The sequence below is a fragment of the Euleptes europaea genome, chromosome 10 (assembly GCF_029931775.1).
Source record: "Euleptes europaea isolate rEulEur1 chromosome 10, rEulEur1.hap1, whole genome shotgun sequence".
Taxonomy (NCBI): domain Eukaryota; kingdom Metazoa; phylum Chordata; class Lepidosauria; order Squamata; family Sphaerodactylidae; genus Euleptes; species Euleptes europaea.
This window is the reverse complement of record NC_079321.1, coordinates 57783024-57807834: the sequence shown is the minus strand read 5'-3', so window position 1 is coordinate 57807834 and position 24811 is coordinate 57783024. Positions and strand designations below refer to the sequence as shown.

General features: G+C 42.3%; 1 protein-coding gene across 3 annotated transcripts in view; it reads right to left on the bottom strand.

Moving 5' to 3' along the window:
- Nucleotides 1-8594: 8594 nt before the first annotated feature.
- The window catches only part of KLHL32 (kelch like family member 32), a 76963-nt gene continuing 60746 nt past the window's right edge, over nt 8595-24811 (bottom strand). For 2 of the 3 annotated variants that reach the window (XM_056856705.1, XM_056856706.1), the window contains 5 exons: nt 22097-22823; nt 16890-16948; nt 14092-14284; nt 13791-13885; nt 8595-8774 (listed from right to left, as the gene is read on the bottom strand). In XM_056856705.1, coding sequence (XP_056712683.1) covers nt 8613-8774; nt 13791-13885; nt 14092-14284; nt 16890-16948; nt 22097-22823 — 1236 coding nt within the window. In that variant the 3' untranslated portion in view covers nt 8595-8612. The remainder of the gene's footprint in view (nt 8775-13790; nt 13886-14091; nt 14285-16889; nt 16949-22096; nt 22824-24811) is intronic. The other variant, XM_056856707.1, reaches the window with a different exon arrangement.

Genomic DNA, 24811 nt, shown 5'->3' with positions numbered 1-24811 from the left:
ATAGGTTCTAACTGGCACAGACTGGAAAGGATTAGGAAGTTTGATCTTTAACACCTTCAGGGGCTCATTCGTTCATCAGATATAAGTACAAAGAGAATTGCACATTTTCCCCATCCAAATTGTCAAAACTCAAAAATGATTCCCCCATGCAGAGTTTTAAGAAGTCAGATGGGGGAAATGTGCATCTAGAGAACAGCAAAACCTCCCATGCATTTTCACCCATTTCAATGGATGGTGATGAACTCACACCTTTTAAAGTATTATAGGGATCTCAGGCAGATTGTGAACTATTGCAAATTTAAGTAATGGTTTATTTGACCATCTGGTCCTATGGGCTTCTTGTAGTACATTGGTAAACTATCCATCTCTACTGCTGACTCTCTTTGTAGTAAATAGTTCTATGTATAGTTAGCCCAAAAGGCAGATGGATATCCTGGATTAAGTCTGCTTTGAGATACTAGATAGCCCTCTTTGTCAGCTTAGTTAGGTGAGGTTCTTTCCACTGAGAGCTGTTCTGGCCAGTTCACGAAACTGATATTTCCAGCTTGAATCCTCTATTGGTTCTCTCTCTTCATTGGGTCATAAACGGTATTACTTTTTTCTCTGTCTCTAATCTTTGGACACTTCTTTAAACAAATGACTTCTTCTAAGTTGCATGACCTTTAAGGTGGCAGAGGCTCTTGTATTATGAGTTCTTTCTGCCTTCTTGCCGCTAAGAAAATGCCTTAAATTGTCTGCATTTGTGGGTTTCTGTTATTTCATGGATAGCAGCCTCGAAAGGGATACACAGACTTGGCTGCTAACTGTAATATAACTTGTATAATTTGTTTGGCATCTGAGTTTTGCAAAATCCTAACTGTATCTACTTAGGTAGGAAAACAAGAGGCAACTGTGTGCATCTTGCCAAATTTCCTTTAAGGAACAGTGTTTTGCAGTCCTAACCATAGAGAAACTGCAGTAATCTTCAAACATTATACTTGACTAATCGACTCAACACACGTCTTGAGTAATATATATGAGAATTATAATTTAGCATAATTTTATTTCTAGCAGTGTTTTTGATGTGAACTGTAGTACAGTTTTTATGGCTACAATGCACCAGGTACTGCTTCAGTATAACCTAACAATCCAGTGGGACTTACATGTGAGTTTCCCTAACTGTTTGTAAGACTATCTTAACAACATGGAAATCTATGTAGGTTCTATATTATTAATAATCCTTGAATGAATTACATCTTATTAATCACTGGAGAGATTTTACAGATCTGAGTGAGCCAATCTAACATATAAAACCTATTCCCACAGTAAGCTATATCACATGTCAAAAGAACATCACTCAATCTAAACAAAACACCTTGCTATGCTCTGTATTATAGCAAACCAACTTGCATAGTATGGCCACTCTGTATTATATAAATCACTCAACTTAATATTACAACGACGTATATTCTCCTAACATAAATAACATCTAGCATGTTGTTTTAATATTAAAGTTGAATGATTTATATACTACAGAGTGGCCATACCAAAAGAACATCACTAGCAGGAGACTGCAGCTGTAGAAAAGCCCTGGCATGCCAGTTGTTGATATGCTTAGATGGCATGCCATAAGATTGTAGTCTCTTGGGAAGGTCAACCAAAAATCACACCATAAATACTGTATTTTCTGGCGTATAAGACTACTTTTTAACCCAGGGAAATCTTCTCAAAAGTCGGGGGTCGTCTTATACGCCGGGTGTCGTCTTATACGCCAGATGCTGAATTCCAAGCCGGACTGGAGAATCTCCCTGGGGAGCCGCCTCCGCTCTGTCCATGTCCCCGGGGGTTGAGCCGCCCCAGGAGGACTGGTGGCTGGCCCCAGGCCGCGGACTCGGGTTGGGCCACTCCAGGAGGTCTGGGGACGGCCGCGGGGTTGGGGCGCAGTCCTGAGGGCCGACCCTAGGCCGCGGACTCGGGACAATCCCAAACTCTAAATTTTAACTGTAAAAATGGGGGGGTCGTCTTATACGCCCAGTCGTCTTGTACGCCGGAAAATACGGTAGGTTTGGAGTGCTGGCCAAACCTTCAGAAGGTAGGCACCTGTAAGAAGGCCGGCAGTGGATGCAGAAACACTTTATCATTCGAACACCACCATTTAAATGTTGTACAGTGTGTAGGCTTAATAAAGCTGAATTATAAGTATCTTGAAGTTGATCCTAATACTCCCAAGTGTGTTGTGTATATATTCCAATGTTACTCTGTTTTCTCCAGCTATAAATGCTATTGAGGTGTTAACCATCATTGCTTGGTTCAGAAATTGCAATATTTCTAACCTAGTGTTGAGATAATTTCAGCAGTTATACATACAGATGTTCCTGAATTTCGTATTTACTTAGTTCAGAATACAGATCTCTAGCCTGTCCATATTACAGATTGAGTAGACAACCTGTGTCCCTGGATACCTGAGTACTCAGTAGGGCATCAGGTGCCCTGGAAACTATAATCTAGATCTAGCATTGCACAAGTGGAAACACAGACGTAGTGCATTTCCATTTGTGCAAGATCTTGCACCCTATCTATTATAGCGCCCAGAAATTAGTTACAAATGGTCTTGTGTGAACAGAAATACAAGTGGGGGATACAATGAGGTTTGACTTAGTGTGAGTGCCCACTGAGGTCTTTCTGGCATTTCTCCTTGCGTAAGAGCTCAAGCACAGAACATTTGCACTAGAACCGCCCTATATGTTGCAGGGCTCTTTCCACATGCTTTATAGTGTCCCAGGCAAAAGAGCCTTGAAATATGTAATTCTCAGGGTACCTGATGTCCTTGCTGAATAAAGACATCCTAGAAGGCTACATATTCCAGGTTCCCTGGTGCACTGCTCGATATGTTTTCTACTTTCAGACAGGAATGAGGATCTCAGAACAGTCTCCTGGTCACCACCAGGTGCATTTTTTGGTGATAGAAAGGGGCACTGGTATTCCTGGTGAGACCACTCAGCCTAGATCACATTCCCAAAGATGTCAGGAACATCAGGCCATTTCAGAAGTGGGCTTAGATAAAAACAGAAAACCCCTGTCGAAGAGCCCGGCCCCGCCTCCACAAGGCTGGTCCTTCATTTGTTTAGAGGTGGTCAAACGTTTCCCAAAACAAAACACTGTGCACAGGCGTCCCTCCTGAACCCAGTGCAGTATGCTGCCACTAGTCCTTATCTAAAGACTAGCTTCCAGGCAAAGGCTTTGAGATTCAGAAGTTACATGTTACCAGATATTTCAGAGTTCCAAGCATCGTTGCTTCAGCAATCAGAGTTTCGTCAGTCAAACATAGGTTCTCCCTAGGGCAAGAAATCACAAGATGGTGATGAAGATTAGGACACGACCAGCGTCCATGATTTCTTATTGAACATGGTTCATATTTATCCTCTCAATCTCAAAAGGCCCTGGCCAGTTAGCCTATGAGAAAGCGAGGAGACCAATAAACCCATAATTAATTGTCATGTCATCCCTTGCCTCTTTGTTGCATCAGGGTGTCAAACGGTGGGGCGCATTCTGCAGAAATGCCAGACACCTGGACACTCTCTAAACTTTAGAGATAAGGGTGAGTTGGCAGATTTGTAACCTTGGTTACTGATAGCCCTTAACGGCCTTCCATTAAGGGAGGATGGGTGTAAACTGGAGGCAGCTGGAATAGGCAGCCTCTGACCTTCAAGGCACATTCTCCAAACCGAAAGTAATTTCTCAGGATGTAAATTGTGAGAGGGCTGTTTGCTGTCTCAGCCCTTATAGCTTTATATCAATAGTAGAAAAGAGCAAGAGTCCAGTAGCACCTTAAAGTCTAACAAAAATATTTTCTGGCAGGGTATGAGCTTTCGTGAGCCACAGCTCTGTGGCTCACGAAAGCTCATACCCTGCCAGAAAATATTTTTGTTAGACTTTAAGGTGCTACTGGACTCTTGCTCTTTTCTACTACTGCAGACAGACTAACACGGCTGCCCACTGTGAATTAGCTTTATATCAAGACATAGTAGGCCCAGAAGCCTGAACCAGTGTAGTGTAACACAAAAGAAAATTAGGGATACATTTTCTTTACAACCCACCCCCCTCTTTTGGACAGAGGGAGGTTGCTGGACCCAATTAGCCGGATGTCTTGATGTGTTGTATGATGTGGTGCTTCAGAAGAACAGGTACAGTATACAAACATACAAAAGATAGAGCAGTAAGAATTTTATAAGTAATTTTATTATAAACTGTACATATGCCTGTAATATAAATGGAGGCACGTTGTATGAACTGGAGAGTTGTCATAGCGCAGCTTCTTGAAGCTAAGTTTGTAAAGCCACATGTTATAAAAAATGAAGTTGTTCCCTTGTCACTGAGGTGATCTGCTTCAATTTTGTTCAGAATATGAAGGAAACGGCACATTTCAATCATGAGTGAGCTCATTTCCCCCAACATTTTGAAATGAAACGAGTTTAGTTTAAAGACGGCCTTCCTGGCTGAAACTAATAAATAAATCAGATGTGGGAATTGGGGTTTCATCAAATGGGTAGAATACAGAGCTGTACAATAACTTGAGAATCTTAGTACCTAGTTTCTAGGTTATCAGTTCTCAGACATTTACACGCATGGGCCCACCTCTTGTAGAATATAAGCCTCCTACTATGTTTGTATGATGTGTGTCTGTTTCATGAAGAAGTTGTGGTATTTTACATTCGATGTTAGCAGTAGCAAACCAGACATTTTGTTGACTTGTAGCCATTAATGCTCCAGGCCTTTAAAAACATTTCCCAAAACAAACATAGCTGAGATATACAAGATGTATCTTGCTTCAGTGACTGTTCATATATTCTTTGTCTTGGCTGTTCTCATTTAGTATTTTGTAAACCCCTTGGCCAAATGCTATTCAGGCATAAACTGTCCTTGTGGTCACCTGTTCAAATATGAGGAACTATGAGCTTTAAACGGTGCATGAGGGAAGTGCAAGGTGGGCTTAAAAACAAGTTAAAAATGGGGGAGGAAGGGGAAGGAATAATACAGTTTCTTCTATTTCCAGTTGTATATTAAAGCATGAACTTGGAACAGGGGTCATATGGAAATTGTTTAAAACCACATACTACAAGCTCAAATAGAACGTACCGTATATACTCGTGTATAAGCCAAGTTTTTCAGCCCAAAAAAAGGGCTGAAAAAGCCGAACTCGGCTTATACACGGGTCAATACGGTAGGAGAGGGGAGGAGGGAGGGAGGAACTTACCGCTCGCAACCTCGCCCGGGAGCCTTTCTCCTGCCGGCAGGGTCCTGGAGGGGCCGGCAGGAGGTCTCTGCCGGCTGCTCCGCCACCGCCCAGGCGCCTGGGCGCCTTTCTTCTGCCGGCAGGGACCTTCCTGGGCCGGCAGGAGGCCCCTGCCGGCTGCGCCGCCGCCACCCACGCGCCCAAGCGCCTTCCTCCGGTCGGCAGGGGCCTGGAAAGGCCTCCTGCCGGCCCAGGAAGGCCACGCCGCCGATTCGCCGCGTCTCCCGGTAAGTAGGGGGTTCAGGGGCTCTTCCCCCTCCCCCCTTGGATGGCACTGGGGGTGGGGTGGGGTGGGAGGGCCTGGGAGGCCGGCGGGAGGGCGACCTGGGGCAGGGGCCCTGCGCTCTAAAATGGCTGCCGGCATTTTAGAGTGCAGCATTGCCGGTAAAGGGAATTTCTTATTGACCCTCGGCTTATACGCGGGTCAATAAGAAATTCCCTTTTCTGGCCTCAAATTTGGGGGGTCGGCTTATACTCGGGTCGGCTTATACCCGAGTATATACGGTATGTCAGACTTTAGAGAAGAGATGAGCATGTCCAAGAGGATGCTAGTTCAAAGTTATAACAGGCAAGAAAGTTTCCTAGTCTTGTCCAGATGGCAAAACAAATGTAACCTGACAATAAGGCAAGCAAAAGAAAACACACACATACACCCTGAGAATGTTTCTAAAAGCATGCAAATCAAACAATGTTTTAGATCTAACACCATTTCTGCAGTTCAGGGTGACACTTATTGCATCCCAAAATGCTGTTCTTGGGCTCTACTGTATCCAAACCAGCATCATTAAATACTCAAAAAATAGGAAACCAGGGAAGGAGGCTGTCACAGTTAAGGAGTATATGAGGTTACAGAGAATCTAAATGAATTTGAGAATGTCAGTGAATTCTTCACATTGATCTTCACCAAGGAAGACGCCCACAGATGACCCCAAATTATTCAGGATTGTGAAAACTGAAGTGAACTGCAAAGAGTTTAAAAAAAGGTTTCTCCAACCTGCATGAGGGAACAATAGAATGGGAAATGGAGGTGACTAGCCAGAAAACACATCTTGGGGATATGATGGATACCTCAATGAAAACATTAACTCAGTATGCAACCGCAGTGGGAAAAGGCAACACCTTCATGTGTTAGGGATTATTGGGAAAGTGAGTATAAAACTACCAGTATGATATCCATTGTCCAGCCACAATAGGAACAGCTCTGTAGATCTCTGATCATCTAACCACAAAAGTGATATTGTAGAATTTGGAACATTTTAGTTTAGAAGTAAGAGGAATGTGATAGAGGCTTATAAAACTATGCAAGATATGGGAAGAGAGGACAACCTTTTCCTTGTCCCACAATGCTAGAATCCAATGAAGTTGGTAGGCAGTACATGCAAGACAGACAGGATAAAATACTATTACAACACAGTACATAGAATTCACTGTCACAGGAAGTAGCCATGGCCACTAGCTTAAATGGTTAAAAAGAGACTAGACAAATTAATGGACAACATCTATCAATGGCTAAAGGAGCATTCCCCCTCCTCCCAAGCTCAGGCAGTATGCCACTGAATACTTTTTGTTAAAAGTATTTCCTTTTTGGAGTGTTTGGGGCACCTGGCTGCCCACTGCGGGAAACAAGATTCTGGACTAAAGGCCTTGTCATAAGGGATTCGACAGGGCTCTTGGACCCATGTGGCTTACTAGATTATTCCAGATAGATTCTTCTTCTTATAAACCTGGCAGGCAGGGCAGCTGCCCCTGCCAAAATTCTCCAGTGAACCTTACATTTAGAAATTTCTTGTTAAGTCTACTTGCGTTATTTTGAACACATTCCTGTTAATTGCTCTCTCAGTGGCTCTGCTTGTCAACTTACTCCTACTCATTGGAAGGTATTGGATACCAAAGCTCCTCTGTAAGCACGAGACTTCCAGCAACAGAAATCTAAAACAATTAAGATGGATGGCTGAAAATACTGCCCTCCATTTTCTTTCACAAAGGTAAGATTCAGGAGTGTTCCATAAATTTCTTGGGGCAAGTGCAAAGGGATATTCAGAACCAGTGAAAACTGTCAAGGACAGAATGCTTGAATGACGCTTCAGGACAATGATCAAATTTAGCATTTCATCACAAATCTCTGAAAAAATGTTAGATGTTGCAAACACTTCTACATTATGTCCCATAAGTTATCATTGTAAGTTACAAGTCCCATTACTTGAAATGGCGAACCGTTCAGATGTCATTCTGTTTTTCTTCACAGCTTTTGCCCAATGAATGTTATACCTTGGATGAGTAATTTATGGTTCAGTGAAAAGCCCTAGGCACTCTGCCCTGTGATTGCCAATCAGCTTTGTTATGCATAAGAAAGTAAAGCATATTCTGATTCTATCTTTGCAACATGCAGACATTAATCTTGACCACTTTAAAATGAGACTTTACAAAGTCTTCACAAAGGTTTGCCTTTTGAACTCCTTCCACCTGTGTCCCCAGTTCCTTCCGTGAACAGCTCCACATAACTGCCTGTTCTAGGTCCAGCAACAACATGAAGTTTGATTCCAGCCAACCTTGTCTCTCCTGTGAGGCAAAAGGGAGGAACACCAAGTTGTTCAGAAGCTAGAAAAGCACCTAATTTCACAGCTGCAGACAAGAAACGCTGAAACTAGACGGAGATCACATTTTCAAGATTTTTGATTCACCAAAGCCTATAGTCAACAAACACGAAATGTCAAGTATTTCCATGCCTTTTAGGGAATCCACTCTCCCTTTAGTTGTACCCCAGAGTTTGAGAAGCCTTGTCCTAGAAAGGCAGAAGCAGACTGTTCATGTTTTTTTTTTTTAATATACTGTCAATTAAAAGCTTGTTAGTGCTAGGTTCCCTTCACAATTTATAACACTAGTCTCAACAAATTGTGGAAGTGAATCTGAATTTAGCATCCCTTTTTCCAAAGACATTAAATTGAATATGTAGCATTGTCTTGTTCTTACTATCCTACAACATATTGTATTTTTGCAAAGCACTTTGGAAATGGAGAGATGTGACAGCATCCTGTCCAGACAAGCAGGGGGTTGGCCCTTGTGGTCTCTTCCAACCTTGTGTGCTTTTGATTTTTTGTGAAGCTGTGTAAATGTTCCTAGAATACTTGGATAATTGTCTCCCTCGGAAGTATTAGTTGAGGGGGAGAGACAGGCTTCACTGTTACAGTTCAGTCTTTTTTGGTTAGTGTTTTTACTTTCTTCCTCCTCCTCCTCAATGTAATACAAGGAAGAATTCTGCATTATTCTTTCCTTTGGTTGGTTTGAAGTTGAAATTCAGGCCAAAACGGAGGGTGTTCTCTTGTCAGCCATGTCCCTTTTATCACACAGTACCGATCTTGTGATGAGGCACTTGCAAAGGTTGCAGGTTTGGGCACGTGGAGTAGGGAGCCGGAAGGAAGCACGCTGCTATCCCATTTGAAGCAAAAGGCAAGGTGGGCCCGTAGAAAACTTCTTCTTTTCCTTCCCTGCTAACATCCAGCACCTATGAGGGCCAAAATAAAATAAAAAAGTGGGTGAGAGCCACAACATTTTATCAGGAGCAAGTGGTAATAGCACTTTGTAATGCCAAGGGAGAGGCAGTTTTCTTCATTGGGGATCAGCCGGTTTATCAATTCCATACAATCCATGTTACGTGAAACACTGAATAAAACGCTGGTAGTATTCAGAACCCTACAAGGTGCAGCTATGCGAGAATCGATGGCTGCGCTACAGCCCACTGTTTCACTCAGGCCTGGTAGAACCGACGACATCACTTCAGCCTGCAAGTGGTATGTGTGTCGGGCTCGTGTTTCTTCTAGCTAAAAATTCCCGCAGTTACAAAAGGCAAAGCAGCCTCCAGACTCTCGCTTCCCCCTTTAGGGCAAATAGTACTTCAAGGACTCAGCTTCTAGAAGAGTCTCTCCACCACCCACCACCCCCATCACAGTCTCATGCATCAGTTATTGTATTTTAAAAGGAAGGTCCATTCCAGATAGAAGGAACCCCTTCTTGTTTGCTTTCTGTCTGTACGGAGTTGTACCAATGTGGAAGGAGCAAGAGGCCATTCGACCACCTCAGCTTTCTGTTGCCTCACTGTGCTGCAAGTGTCATTTAGTGCCTCTTGAGACATTCTGCTGAAGCTGCAGGAGGTCTGTTGAGTGATTCACAGTAAATGCAGGCTGGAGTTCCTTGAGACATGTTCGCAGCATTATAAAATAAATGAAAAGTTCAGAGGTACTGGGTGGGTAGACCTAGTGCTATGATAGCAGATTCCTTACACTGCTGTGATGTCTTTATTATGTGGGCAATTGTGTGGTGTTCTGAATAATTTGGGCTCTATTCTGGCAATGTTTTCTTCTTTTTTGCTGCCAATGTTGGCATACTTGATATTCTTTTATTTTTCATTGTTGCTGTTTTAGGACTTTACCTCTTACGTTACGGTTATTTAAAAGGGCGAAATGTTTGAAAGGCAAGCTAGATATTTTAATTTTTAAACTGTGCCTGATGATGAAAGCTTCTTTTCTGTTAGCTTTGGAAACATCTGTATCCAAAGAAACAATTAAGATGCGTGCTTACTCTATTTCGTTCAGAAACTTCCGCTTAGTGGGGGTGGGTGGGAATGCTGCGGACCTCGGAAACATTGGATCTTATTACTGGTTCATTCCTGAGACCAAACTAAGGAGCTAGTTTTGAACTAAGGAGTTATGGTTGTGGGGTACTGTAAGAAATTTAAAAAAATATCAAGATATTGAAGCCTTGAGATCCAGCAGTGATACCCTGTTCTGGGTTCCTTCCCTTAGGGTTGTCCTCCGTAGACTGTATGTTTAAACAGTTGTACATGGCCTTAAATATTATGTCAAAAGGATCTATAAATATTGTAATTAAATATATAAACTGATGTGGAAATATTTTGCCCAATAAGTAGCCAGTGACCATCCTTCTCTCATTTCTACCTAAAGCCATTATGAGGCAGCTGAGGAGAAAATTAAACATCAGAGCAGTCTACAGCTCAGTAAAGAAACGCTTGGTTTGCATAACATCTGTAATATTCTCATTACAAGGCTTTTCATGCCACTGATAAAATAATAAACTAGAATTAATCATTCAAAAGCAAACTTCCAGTAAATCAGCTTCATGTCTACCCTTTAAAAAAAAAATCTGATGTAAAAAAACAAACTACTTATTGAGGGAGGGGAGCATGATTACCAGACACAGAATTGTTCCACGGTGACTTAAGGACTTCATCCTTTTGTTGCATAATCTGAAATGGGTTATATGAGCCAAGTGGTGAAGAGCTCAGAAGACAGGCAAATTTTTAAAACCCTGCTGAGAAAACGTAAAGTGGAAGAAAAAAAACGCACCGCTGAAGATGGCTGGGCTACTGAGGAGCTTCTGCCGGCAGCACAAAAAAATCATCCTTTGCCTACAGATGCCGGGCAAGCGACAGCGTCTAATGTTTACGGAAAGCCTTGGGGAGGGCAGAGAATGTGGGCACTTTCTGAATTAAATTTGGAGGGGAGAGCTGAAGCAGTGAAAGTGCTGGAGCCAAAGGCTGTGATCCAGCTGTGCAAGTGCCAGTCTTGGCGAAAGCAGTGACCCCTGCCTGTATTGCTCTGTGCAAAAGTGCAGCAAAAACCTCGGTAGAAATATGGGTCGCCGTAGTGTTCCCCAACTTGCATCTATGCAACTAGTAACTTGCACACATGCAAGTATATGAATACTGCACCACTTCACTGCACCTTCTCAAGAAATCTGTTCCAGAAAAGAATGACGTTCTTCCTCTCAAAACCACAGAGAAAGCTTTTTAGCGGTGTTAGAATTCCAACTTTGACAATTCAGTATATGAAGGCTGACATGGAGCCTACGGAAAAGTAATCATTGTAACTATTTAAGTATGCATTACCATTATGTGAAACGGGTCCTAATGCATTCCTGCCCAAGTCTTCATCTACATTAACAGCACTGGCCAGCTACTACTAGCCTGCTGTGCTCCTCTGTGTTCTCTGCTTGACTTACTGATTTAGCATCAACAGTGTGTTGAATGGTTCTTGTAGGTTATCCGGGCTGTGTGCTGAATGTTTACGCGCCAGTGCAGAATCCCACAGAACAGACAAACATTTCTTAAACTAAGATTTTTATCAATAGTCTCGAAACAGCTATACGATACGATAAAAGTTTATTGTTTGTGGCCAAAGGCCATCACAATCTGTCATACAAAACCTAATCATAAATAGTAACATTCAAACAGTCTGACCAAAAAAAGACTAGTAATTAAATGCATTAAACACCCTGATTAAAAACAGCTTTTGCCCAGATTTTCTTGGCTGCTAAGGCAAAGAGTGACACTCCATAGGAGACAACTGGATCGGAGTCTGAGCGGAGAATGAGCAGCTTCTCCACTGTTATAGCATCAGCTAGCTCACATCCATCCCAGATAGTTCACCATCTGATGTAGGTACTGATGCCTACAACTGAGGCTTTACTGTCCCAGGGACAATTAGATGTGATACTTTTGCCAAGTATTTTGCTGATAAAATATGAAGAATATACTCTAAACTGGATGTTAGTTGTAACAGGTACATCAGAAGAAAGGCCTGATTTATGGATCACTTTGACCCAGTTTCCATGACGGATATGGACAAGATCCTGGGATCTGTGAAGGGCTTGGACCCTTGCCCATCCTGGCTGATAAAATCATACAAGGAGCACCTCAACAAACCCTTAGAATCTATTATAAACCAGTCACTAACTCAGGGCACCTTTCCTAAGACACTCAAAGTGGCAGTTATCTGTCCATTAATTTAAAAACCATTCCTACAGAGAAAATGTGGCAAATTATCACCCAGTCTCTAATCTACACTTTCCGGGCAAAATTATTGAGAGAGCAGTAGGGAACCAACTCCAACTCTTCTTGGATAACTCATCTGCTCTAGACCCTTTTCAGTCCATCTTCAGGCCAAGCTAGCTTTAGTTGATGACCTCTGTCTGAGTGTAGACAAAGGCCAAATCTCTGTTGCTCTTATTGAATTTATCTTCAGTCTTTGATCCAGTACAGCTTTTGATCATGCCATCCTCTTGAGGCACCTGGAGGCAGAAGTAGGTATTAGGGGATGTGCGTTTAACTGGTTCAAACAGTTCCTCATGGATTGGACCCAAAGAGTTGCTATTTGAAACCAGTTGTCATCGGTTTATGACCTATCTTGTGGGGTTTCACAGGGCACAATTCTATCCCCCATGCCTTCAATTTCTATGTAAAGCCCTTAGGACAAATCATTCATAGTTTTGGGGTTGGTTGTCATCAGTGATATTCAGTTCTATGTATCCTTACTCAAATCTATAACCCACTGATTTGTTTTTTTTGGAAGTCCACGGAATCTGTAACACTCCTCCAACACCACATTTCAAAGGAATCTATTTTCTTCCTATCAGCTTTCTTCACTGTCCAGCTTTCACGCCCATACATAGTAATAGGGAATACGATGGCATGAATTAATCTAGTCTTGGTGGCCAGTGACACATCCTTACACTTCAAAATCTTTTCCAGCTCCTTCATGGCTGCCCTTCCCAGTCTCAATCTCCTTCTGATTTCTTGGCTGCAGTCTCCCTTTTGGTTGATGGTGGAGCCAAGGAATAGAAAGTCTTCAACAATTTCAATTTCCTCATTGTCAACCTTAAAGTTGTGTAATTCTCCTGTAGTCATTACTTTTGTTTTCTTGATGTTCAGCTGTAGTCCTGCTTTGGCACTTTCTCTTTTAACTTTCAGCAGTAGTCATTTCAAATCTTCACTATTTTCTGCCAATAATGTAGTGTCATCAGCATATCTCAAATTATTAATGTTCCTCCCTCCAATTTTCACTCCACCTTCATCTAAATCTAATCCAGCTTTCCTAATTATATGTTCTGCATATAGATTGAAGAGATAGAAAGATAAAATAAATCCTTGTCTGACACCTTTGCCAATTGGAAACCATTCCGTTTCTCCATATTCTGTTCTAACTGTGGCCTCTTGTCCAGAGTACAGGTTGCGCATCAAAACGATCAGATGTAGTGGCACACCCATTTCCTTTAAAACCAGCCACAGCTGGTTTTAAAGCTATGGTCTATACTATGGTCTATACTAAAGCATCTAAAGTATGGTCTATACTATAGCGTGGCCTATACTGCTGTGTATAGCTTAATGTAAGTAGGATCCTATTATGCAATTTTTGTACTGCCTAATGTGTTACGTTTATACTTATGCTATGTTTCAGTTCTTTCTGGTGGTTTCCAGATTTCTACAATCCTAACGCATGGTTTATTGTCCCTTTTTGTTGATTGCAGTGACTCACTCTGTGTAATCTCCCTTGAGAAAGGTGGACTATAAATGCTGCAAGAAAAGCGAACTATAAATAACGTAAATAATATTAAAAAACCTCTCTTCCCCATCTAAAACCATTGTCTCAGTTTGAACAGCTGCCCAGTAAAAGATAACCTTGTAAATCGTTTGGAGAGATTTCAAAAAGTAGCTTAAGTCACTCACCTGGATACATCCCAGAGGCTCATTTGTCCAAATGGAGTAGCCACCAACTAAATATATTCTGCCATTGTGGACAGCAACTCCAGATTCATTTTGGCCTAAAAGAAAAAAAAAGGCCACATCGGTGTTCAGATTAACCTCCCTTACCACTGGAGGTTGGGATTTGCTTAATGGAAAATGCTGCACATAGAATTGGCTGTGAAGGGTTAGGCTTTAGGCTGCTGCCTAAAAAGGGAACGTGAGCACGATCATCCCTCCTTCAAGTGGACAAACTGAACTGATGGCTAAGATTATCATTACTTGCCTGTTAACATACTGAAGCTACAGCGAGTCCACTGGTCACTATCTATATTGTAGGCGTCTATGTGTCGTACAAGAATGCGATCGTTGTTATAGTCCAGGTCGTTGCCGCCTAAAACATACAGCTTCCTTTGAACAGCAGCGATGGAATGGTACACTCTCCTCTGCAACATGGGGCTGCGGCTTAGCCATTTATTCTGCATGCACAAGGTGGGGGGGAGAGAATTTAACACATTTTATTATGTATAGGGGATTGCCCCTGAGGAAATTTTTTGCTTTCTGTAGTTTTCACAAATTTTCCTCTCCCATGGCAAACCTCTGATTCCTCCTTCATTCTGCTCCTGCAGGATCAGCATTTGGGGGCCATTTGGGACTGCAGCATTAGGGGGGAGGTGAGGAAGTCCCATTCTCGATGGAAAGTATTTGTAGATCTGGGGTGGGATCCAACCCCCACCTCCCCTTTAACTGAAGCGCAAAGTGGCTTACAAGAACCATTATCCATAACAATAAAACATCATTTAAAAATAGTAATTGTTGCTCCCTATATAATAGGTATATAATAATAGGTATATAATAATGGAGGAATTTCATTCATAGGGTCGCCATGAATCGGAAGCGACTTGACGGCACTTAACACACACACACATATAATAGGTAAAATTAAATTGAAATTCAATCTTTGTTGTATCCATAATTTTATTTCCCCATAAAAGTGAGTAAATGATACTGAGAATCAGCTTAAAGCAGAGGCAAGATACTTCGGGTGTACTATTTGAGGAATGGAGAACGGTAAGCGTGAAATGGCAGAAGTAAAAAACACCCGACTGCTCTGTGTAGCCCCCATAATGTATAGCTATCTATTATAACTGTGTAGTATTTGACTAGAAGGAATTAATATTTGCATTAGCAGTCCAGTCCCTTGACACAGAAGTATCGACACCATCTGCTTTGCAAAGCCTGCCTGCATCCCCTGATTATATCTTAGCTTCCTCCACAGCAGTGACTGCCAGGTAAGCCGCCAAGCACCGCAAAGGCAAAGAAACAGAGGGGCCTGGTGGGGTCATTCCTAATAAGCCAGCGTGTGAATACTAATCAGCAGTGGAGAAGCAGAGGTCACCCCAGCCTGCCTGTTGGCAGGTAGCTGTGTGCTCGGTGGCAGATGGTAGGCATTATCAGCACTCCACAAAGGCCTAGCGCAGAAAACAGGCACCAGCACCAAATGATAGAGTTATTGAGATTCTGTGCAAGGCACAAGCAGATGTGAGGTTCTTCCAGTGCCCACCGTATACAATGCCAGCAGAATTTTTAAAAAGCGTGTGTGTACAAACACGAAGCGGACCTCATTTGAAGAATGCTAACACACACACACACTACTTTTAACCGTTTGTGAATTGGGCTTTGGCCTAACAGTGGTTACGATATCGAGAAGGGATCTGAATTTGAAGGGTACAGCTGCTGAACCTCAAACAGGAGAGCACAGTACCGTATTTTTCCGTGTATAAGACGTCCCCCATGTATAAGACAACCCCTATTTTTTTAACCCAAAATTAAGAAATCAGGGGTTGTCATACATGGTGGCGTCTCATACACAGAAAAATACGGGTGGGGAAGACAGCGGGGCCCACCGGAAGGCTAGACGCCGGCCAGCCAGGGCAACCAGGCTCTTCCCAGCCCATATTTTTCCGTGTATAAGATGACCCCCAAGTTTTTACTAATTTTTTTTTTAGAAAAAAAAACATTTTATACACAGAAAAATACGGTATTTAACTCCTACCCAAAAAAAAAGAAAAGAAAGAAAATGACACTTGGCTCACTCTGCACTAAGCCCTTTGTCATGTTACAGAAAACATTAGAATATACTATCTTTTCTATGACTTTCAACTGAGACGATGAGATTACTGAAACGGTAATTATGAATCGCTATCAATCCACAGGGAGAAAAAGAAATGCAGTGGTCTTTGTGGGAGGTCAGGTGTTTCAGAGAAGGTATAGTCCCACTCTCCCTTCAAGTGTTTGTAATTGCTCCTTACACACGCAGGCAGTACAGCTAATCTGCGGTGATCTTCTGTTTAGACTATTGGGTTAGGATCTGGGAGACTCAGGTCTCAATCCCCACTCTGCCCTAGATGACCTTGGGCCAGTCACTCACTCTCTGCCTAAGCTGCTTAATGGGGTTGCTGTTAAGAAAGGGGAGAATAATGTAAGCCCCTTTGATGGAGAAAACAGATAGCAGGAAGTAATTCTTCACACAACACATAGTTAAATTGTGGAACTCCCTGCCCCAGGATGTGGTGATGGCTGCCAACTTGGAAGGCTTTAAGAGGGGAGTGGACATGTTCATGGAGGAGAGGGCTATTCATGGCTACTAGTAAAAATGGATACTAGTCAAGATGCATACCTATTCTCTCCAGGATCAGAGGAGCATGCCTATTAGGTGCTTTGGAACACAGACAGAATAATAATGCTGCAGTCATCTTGTTTGTGGTTGGCCACTGTGTGAACAGACTGCTGGACTCTATGGACCTTGGTCTGATCCAGCATGGCCGTTCTTATGTAAAAGTGGGGTATAAATGCTTCTTAATACTATGGAAGTTACTTGTGATCCAGAGCTTTCTTAGTCTGCCTGGTAAACTGCATGGAAATGAGAGAGGAGAAAACCTTAAGTGGATACTGCGGCACCCCAATTCATTAACATGGAACATGGTTGTGCATAAAGTGACAGATGAGGTTTAACTACAGAATAGTTTAATGGTACCTCTTATCAAATAATTTTATACAAATACCTGCAGGGTGAAAACTTACTTGTGTGGGATCATACACCATTAGCCTGTTCTGATATTGTGCTGTATTTGTTACTCCTCCTATAATAAATATTTACAAGGTTACATGAGTATGAAACGCACTTGATGAAGCAAATTATCTACCACTTAGGAAACATTTGTACATTCTTCAATGTTATATAATCCATACAGCAATCACACGTTTCAAGTGATACTTTCTAGATTTCTTATTCACCTAGGGAAAAATTAAAAATATAGTCAAGAGATTTATACCACCACCAGGAAATAGAAACCATATTCTTTTCAGTCTGAAAAGGTACGTCAAAGTCAGAGCTCAAACCTCTGTGCTAATATAGGATTGCCTGAATCCAAACCCTCAAAGCAAATTATGCAAGCTATAGTTCACCAGAACCAGGCAGTAGAAGTAATCAAAGCGTTATTATGCCACAAATGCTCGTGGGTCATCCGTCCGAAAGAGAAAAGGCTTACCCTAAACTGTGATTCAAGATGTATTACGTTAACTGCTAAAGTGTTAAGTTATTCCCTTTGCCCATCGCTGGTTGAGTTTTTAAGACGTCACATTATGTTCACAGCATTCGTTGAGCACTGCTCAACCAAATAAATTTGTTAAGCACTGCTAAAGGTAACAGATAATTTTCCTCTTCGGGATCCAGTTTAAGAGGCCTATAGTCTACAGAATTATTGAGCTTTTTCCTGCTATCCATCACCTACATGTATTGGGTACAATTCTATGGTACCGTTTCCCAGCATACAGCATTGCTCGAAGGACTACGACAGCATTCAAAACAGCAAAAAGGGGGGGAAAGAGATGACCACCCTGCTGGGCAAAGGAGGGACAGAGTCATGACAGGCTCCGAGGAGGAGCAGCAGCAGCAGCAGCTTTATACTTTTATCACATACCATTAATATGCAAGGGGGAAGAGATGAAGGAGCAAAAGTGAGGAGCCTCTAAAAAGAGAGAGATCTTCTTGATCTATTATTAAGCAAGGACCAAGATATAGGGGAGAGGGAGTGATTGTGAAAGGGAGGGAACGGCTGGCTATCCAAACATTGTTTCACGTGTTCGAAATATTAAAGCAGGTACAGAAGTCACACGCACACACAGGCTTTCCCTACTTTCTTGACCCTGACAGTCACCGCTCTCTGGAAGCAAACTCTGCTTACAAAATACGAACCGTTGCAGTATTTAGCAATGATGGGCTGTAAAGTGGTTGTATCAAAGGAAAACAAAAGAACATTTAAAAAAATTCTGGGGGGAAGACGAGTTGGTTTTTATATGCCGACTTTCTCTACCACTTAAGGAAGACTCAAATCGACTTACGATCACCTCCCCTCCCCACAACAGACACCCTGTGAGGTAGGTGGGGCTGAGGGAGCTGTGACTAGCCCAAGGTCACACAGCTGGCTTCATGAGTAGAAGTGGGGAAACCAACCCGGTTCACCAGATTAGTGACCGCCGCTCATGTGGAGGAGTGGGGCATTAAACCCGGTTCTCCAGATCGGAGTCCACCGTTCCAAAACACTGCTCTTAACCACTCGTGTAGGGCCACTTTCTATTCAGGATTGGTGGAGGAGAGGTGCAATGTCTTGCATGAGACTACACCTGGATTTATTTTTTGAGGTTCTCTTTGACCATGACAAACTTCTTGAAAGAAGGGTGAGGAATCCGTGAAAAGAGAGTTCAGGAGTCAGAGAAGCCAGCCCAGGAGACAATACTGGTGGTGAAAGAAGTGTACACTGTATATACGGAGTAAAATTGTATTCTTTTGCTCTATCAGACAGGGACAACCTCTATCAAAATCCCTTCTACACAACCCACAAATGAGAAAAAGACTATGCAACACATGTTTTGTGCAAGAGACCTTTCTTGCAGATTGGGCCCATAAACTGCTTGGATGAGAATTACAAAAACTCACACTCGTGAGGGCAGTGGTAACAGAGCTACTTTTCCTCCGTGGGTTTTGTTTTCCATTCATGCACACGCATTCCTTTTGCATCCTGCGCCTCGTTTTTTTGTGTTTTTGTTTTTTTAAGATTCATCTGCCAAAATGAGATGCTTTGGATTTGCATACAGATTTGACTACACAAAAATAGATGTGAAATTAATAACAGTCTCTATATGTTTTAATTTCCCCCACCTCCCCTAGATCAGATCCCCTTGCCTCCAGCAGTATTCTTGGCTTTGAAAGTCATCAAGCTGATTTGTCTGCTCTTAGGTTTAGGTTGCTACATGCTGTTACGCTGCCCCCTGCAATCACGGCGTTTCGCAGAGAGATTCCCTGCCTTCCCTGCCAACAAGTATACTTTATAGATTGGCAGTTTTGATCTCTCTTCCTGTCTTCCCCATCCTCCACTTTTCCCCAGGGGGATAATCTGCATCTTAACAGCTTTCTATAGATTCATCTGCCATTAAGTATACCATTCCGTATCGGCATCCATTTTCAAAACCAAGTTTATCCTAACTTTGAAGTGCTAGAAGTAGAGGTTTCAATTTTTTTTCTTTAGAAAAAATAAAAATCCTACCAAAATTTAAATCCAACAAGCCCATAATGCTCCCACATACACTACTTTAAGAATATTTCAGACAAAGAATGGAAGTAAATAAAATGTTTCCAGGAAAAAGAGAGAAAAGTTTAAAGCGATGTTTTCCATCATAAAATGGGACGATCAAAAGGCAATTGATTTATCTGTGCTGCTTCCCAAAGGAGGAAGAGTATCATAATATCACTATACATTTTAGGATGCATTTCAGAATAAAATCTATAATAGTCTTCTAGCCAAGCAACCTGTAAATACAGACTTTAAAATACAGAAGTATAGAAATGTGTCAGCAAATGATTCTAAAATGTCCAGTTTGCTGATTGCTGTCTAAATTATCTAATACTGGCATAAATAATGGAGTATTCTAAGTTAAAGAATTCCATAGTGCCGGAGGCAGAATACTGGGCTAAATGGATCAGTGATTCAACAAAGTACTGCTTTTCTTATGTAGGACATTAACCTGGCATTCAGTCTCTGGAAATAATATTTTACAGTTCTACTGAGAGAATCCTTTCCTAAAGATGTTGCCATTTCTTTCTGAACTCTGATGGTAAAGCATTAACTATTTCTACTTTGGGTAACATAAGGCTTCCTCACATCAACTCAGTACACTGTTCAATAAATAAATAAATAGCTAATTGTGAAACCCACTTGGCACTAATTTCATCTGGCATCCTCAAATCCATACTTAAGATCTTTATTATAGGTACAACCTCATGTAGAAGATGTTTCAGCCCTGTTATTTAATTTTTCACAGCATATTGGTATGAATGGTTTAATCTGGGGATGCAGTGGGCCCAATAATGAACGTTCCCCTCACGGCACATAGCTTCAGTCTCTCTTTACTGGCAGTTGTAGGTGGTGTGATAATCTAGCAGACAGATTATATTACATGAGATACATTCCCTGACCTACCTGACAGGGTTATAGTGAGGATAAAATGGAAGCCTCTGCATCATAAAACTACTTAAGATATCACATTGCTATTAAATTTAGTGAATGAGAGACTTGTCAGCTTACAGCATTTGGTTAAGGGCAACGTTCAACTCAACAATGTATTTTTGAACTTCACTGCACAGCAGAACTGGGAAGACATGATTCAAAGTGGAGAAGTGTTTGTGTTTGGTAGGAGGAGTGTGCATGCACAGGGGCACTCATGTGTACATTATGGTTGCCTGGTCCCACTTTGCCACCAGCGGGAGGTTTTTGGGGCGGAGCCTGAGGAGGGTGGGATTTGGGGAGGGACTTTAATGCCATAGAGTCCAATTGCCAAAGTGGCCATTTTCTCCAGATGAACTGATCTCTATCGGCTGGAGATCAATTGTAATAGCAGGAGATCTCCAGCTAGTACCTGGAGGTTGGCAACCCTAGTGTACATGCGAGCGCGCGCGCGCGCACACACATACACACACACACAGGATAAGTTCTGGTCTAGTTCATGGCATTTTTCTCCAATTCTTCACATTGTAAGCATGAATCATAAGCAGCTCTTTGTGAGCAACCTGTATCAAATGCTATCAGAACTTGTGAAATTTAGCATTTTACAAAGCCCCATGTGGTGCAAGCCAAAGGTGCTCATATAGAGAAAAGGGACAGCCAAGATGCATAGTACAGCTACGGACTATATTTCTGACACATTCCTGTTACTACTCTCCAGTATACAAAGTTAGGGAAGATCATGCATAGTAAACCTAGATTGCAATTCCATCATGGAAGCTCAAATGTTCGACACCCACAAACGAAAAACATATTCTGCAAAGGAAAATTATGCCAATTTAACTCTGTCAAATCAACCAAGTTTATATTTTGGGCATTGTCAGTGCATCCTCTTACAGACCTATCCAAGATTTCCATCTTCAGCCCTCTATTTTGTCTCCTGAAAAATCTTACTGGCTCACAAGTTTTGCATATGAATAATTCCCTACAATTCTATGTCTGATAAGTACATTAGGGATGGGTAAATTGTGCTAGTACCTCTACTTCAAATTTATTTTTCTGGATTTAAGATTTCAATTAGTAAACAGTTCAGACATCACTGTGAATCAAAATTAATTTCAAATGGGCTTTGGCATCCCAGGGATATCATGGATAAAGACAACCAATTCCTGGTATGCCCAGGATATCACGGCACGAAGACACTCAGCTTCTGTAGCAATGAAGGGGGCGTTTACCCTGGACTGGCACTCATACTACTGCACATGCCCATGTGTTGCAGATCTCTCACCCATAAAGCAGGCACATCAGGGTCAACTCCAACAAGGCTCCCCCTCCATCCTCCACTCAGGAAATCCTGCACTAATCACTCTGTAAGATTATTAAACCCATCAACTATACGAGTCATACAGAAAACATAATACCTTTGCAACAGGGATACATATACAAATCCAAGTACATTTTCCCCTCTGACCAAATATGCTAATACAAACAACCATATGTACGAGCTGCACCTTGGTTACTCCTTTCTGTATCCTGTACTGACACTGTTGAATACTTACGGTTTTTAAGCGCTATGCCATTACTCTACCCTGATTTGATTACTGAAACATGAATCATCTACTAATTAAACCTAGGCCAAACGTTTCCCATATATATTACCCAAAGCTGACTCAGCTGACAATATTTTGACATTTTGTTAGTCCCTCAATTTGTGTGTGAAATATTGTCTACCTGATATCCATAGAAGTCCATCCACAACAGATCCTGCATGACAGGAAAGAGATCTGTCAAAGGACTGAACAAATGTCCACTTGTTCTTCTTGGGACAATAGCGCTCAACTGTAGGCAAAACTTGGCGGAGTTCATTTCTACCACCTACTGCATAGAGATACTCATCCACAGCACCCAGCACAAAATGTTCCCGGCAATTCTTCATGGGAGCTATTTCAGCCCAGGAATTATTGCGAGGATCGTATCTGCAGGCAGTCCGTACTGCACAAGTGCGGCCAGTAGCGTGCTCAACTTCTCCTCCTGCTACAAAGAGAAAGTCTCCCATTACAGCTACACAGTGGTGGCTTCTTCCTACTGGCATTGGAGCCAGTTCACTCCAGTTGGCAATCCCTGCTATGTGAACATTTTCTTGGTCCACAGGATTGAAGTATCGGAGTTCTTTAACTTTACAAATCTCCCGTTTCTTCCCACCAATGATGTACAGGGTGTCCGACTGGAAGCGAGGCTTGGTCCTTTTGGTCTGCCATATTGGCTGCGCATAGATGCTCTGGTGGTATGCCAAGGCCTCGTTGATAAGTCCTGTGGCAGTTTCACTCGCTTGGATAAGAGGGTGAGAAAGGGCTACAGTATGCAAAGTATCCACATCCATAAGTCCAAACCGAACATATTGGAGAAGTTCATCCATGTACTGATAGCGGCAGTTGTGTTCTAACCACCTCACTGCTAGCTAGAAGAGAAAACAAATAAAAAATGAAATTATCCACAGCTTCCACAATTCAGTGCAAGACTGTTTGCATTCTTACAACTGTATATTTGCATTACTTGACATAAAAATGATACTCCCAAATTTCATCATCTGTACATATAAAAGCATTACTCCATATATTACCTGAAGAAGTGAGCTGTGACTAATGAAAGCTCAAATCCCTGCCAAAAATTTTGTTAGCCTTGAAGGTGCCCTGTGGCGCAGAGTAGTAAGCTGCAGCACTGCAGTCCAAGCTCTGCTCACGACTTGAGTTCAATCCCAACGGAAGTTGGCTTCAGGTGGCCGGCTCAAGGTTGACTCAGCCTTCCATCCTTCTGAGGGTGGTAAAATGAGTACCCAGCTTGCTGGGGGTAAAGGGGAAGGCACAGGCAAACCACCCTGTAAACAAAGTCTGCCTAGGAAACGTCGGGATGTGACATCACCCCATGGCTCAGGAATGACCCTGTGCTTGTACAGGGAACCTTTACCTTTACCTTTTTGAAGGTGCTACTGGACTCTTGCTCTTTTCTACAGCTACAGACAGACTAAAATGGTTACCCATTGTGATCTATCTTCATATATTATGTCATCTGGACAGCATATGTATAACAGGCAGTGCTGACTTTACGATCATTGTTTCATCTTGGGAACATAGCAGAAAATGGCTACACAGATAGTTGGTAAAGAAGAGAATTTACGTGGATAAATATCTACATGTAACACTACAGTTGCTTTTTCACTGACATATTATGTGGCCATGATATAAGCTCCATGATCAGCCAGTGGCTCCAACAGTAATATGAGGACGGAAACCGCAAAAGCAACATGGCTGGCCGTCTTATAACTGGAGAACCTGGGGGAGGGGATTTCTAAGTCGCATGTCCTGGCATAGCTGGCAACGCATTACATCTACTGTATTGTGTCACAAGCAACCTACACCACAGTAAGGTAAAAGTCCCCTATGCATGCACCGGGTCACTCCTGACCCATGGGGTGATGTCACATCCCGACGTTTCCTAGGCAGACTATGTTTACGGGGTGGTTTGCCAGTGCCTTCCCCAGTCATCTTCCCTTTACCCCCAGTAAGCTGGGTACTCAGTACAGATACCTAAAATGTGAATAACACTTACAAATATGCTCAGACCTCACTCTGTTATATCAAGGTGTTTGAACAACAAATGGAAAGATGAATTTGTTATACACATAGTCCATGACACACTGATCACGAAAGACAAACAAAACTCCGTTTGTGATCTTTGCCTCAAAGCAGCACAGAGCAAGACAAAGCACAGAAGTGACAGATTTTTGGAAGACTAGGGAAAGCGTTTACAGTAGCAGCAAAGACTTAAAATGGGACACACGGTGTGAATGAGAAAATTTCCCGATGATACTGTCTTAAAGATGAGGGAGAGATTCACTTAGCCATGATCGGAAGAAATTCACAGATGGAATGCCATTGATGTTGTTTACCTGGATTTCAGTAAAACCTTTGACAGGGTTCCCCATAACGTTCTGATAGGTAAGCTGGAGCACTGTGGACAGGACTCTAGAATAGTTAGGTGGATAGGGAGCTGGTTGGAGAACCACACTCAAAGAGTGGTTGTCAGTGGCATTTCATCTGATTGGAGGGCCAATGGGGTGCCACAGGACAGTTCTGGGGCTGGTACTTTTCAATATTTTTATAAATGATCTGGATGAGGGTGTCATTTGCAGATGACACCAAATTGGCAGGAGCAGCAAAGACATTGGAAGATACAAATAGAATACAACGAGATCTGAACAAGCAGGAAAAGTGAGCAGATGTGAACAAGATGCAGTTCATCAAGGCTAAGTGCAGAATTCTACATCTGGGTAACATGAGAAACACGCATACTGGATGGGGAATACACTTCTGGGTCGCAGTGTGTATGAACAAGATCTAGGGGTACGGGTGGACTGTATGCTAAATATGAGCAGCCAGTGTGATGCAG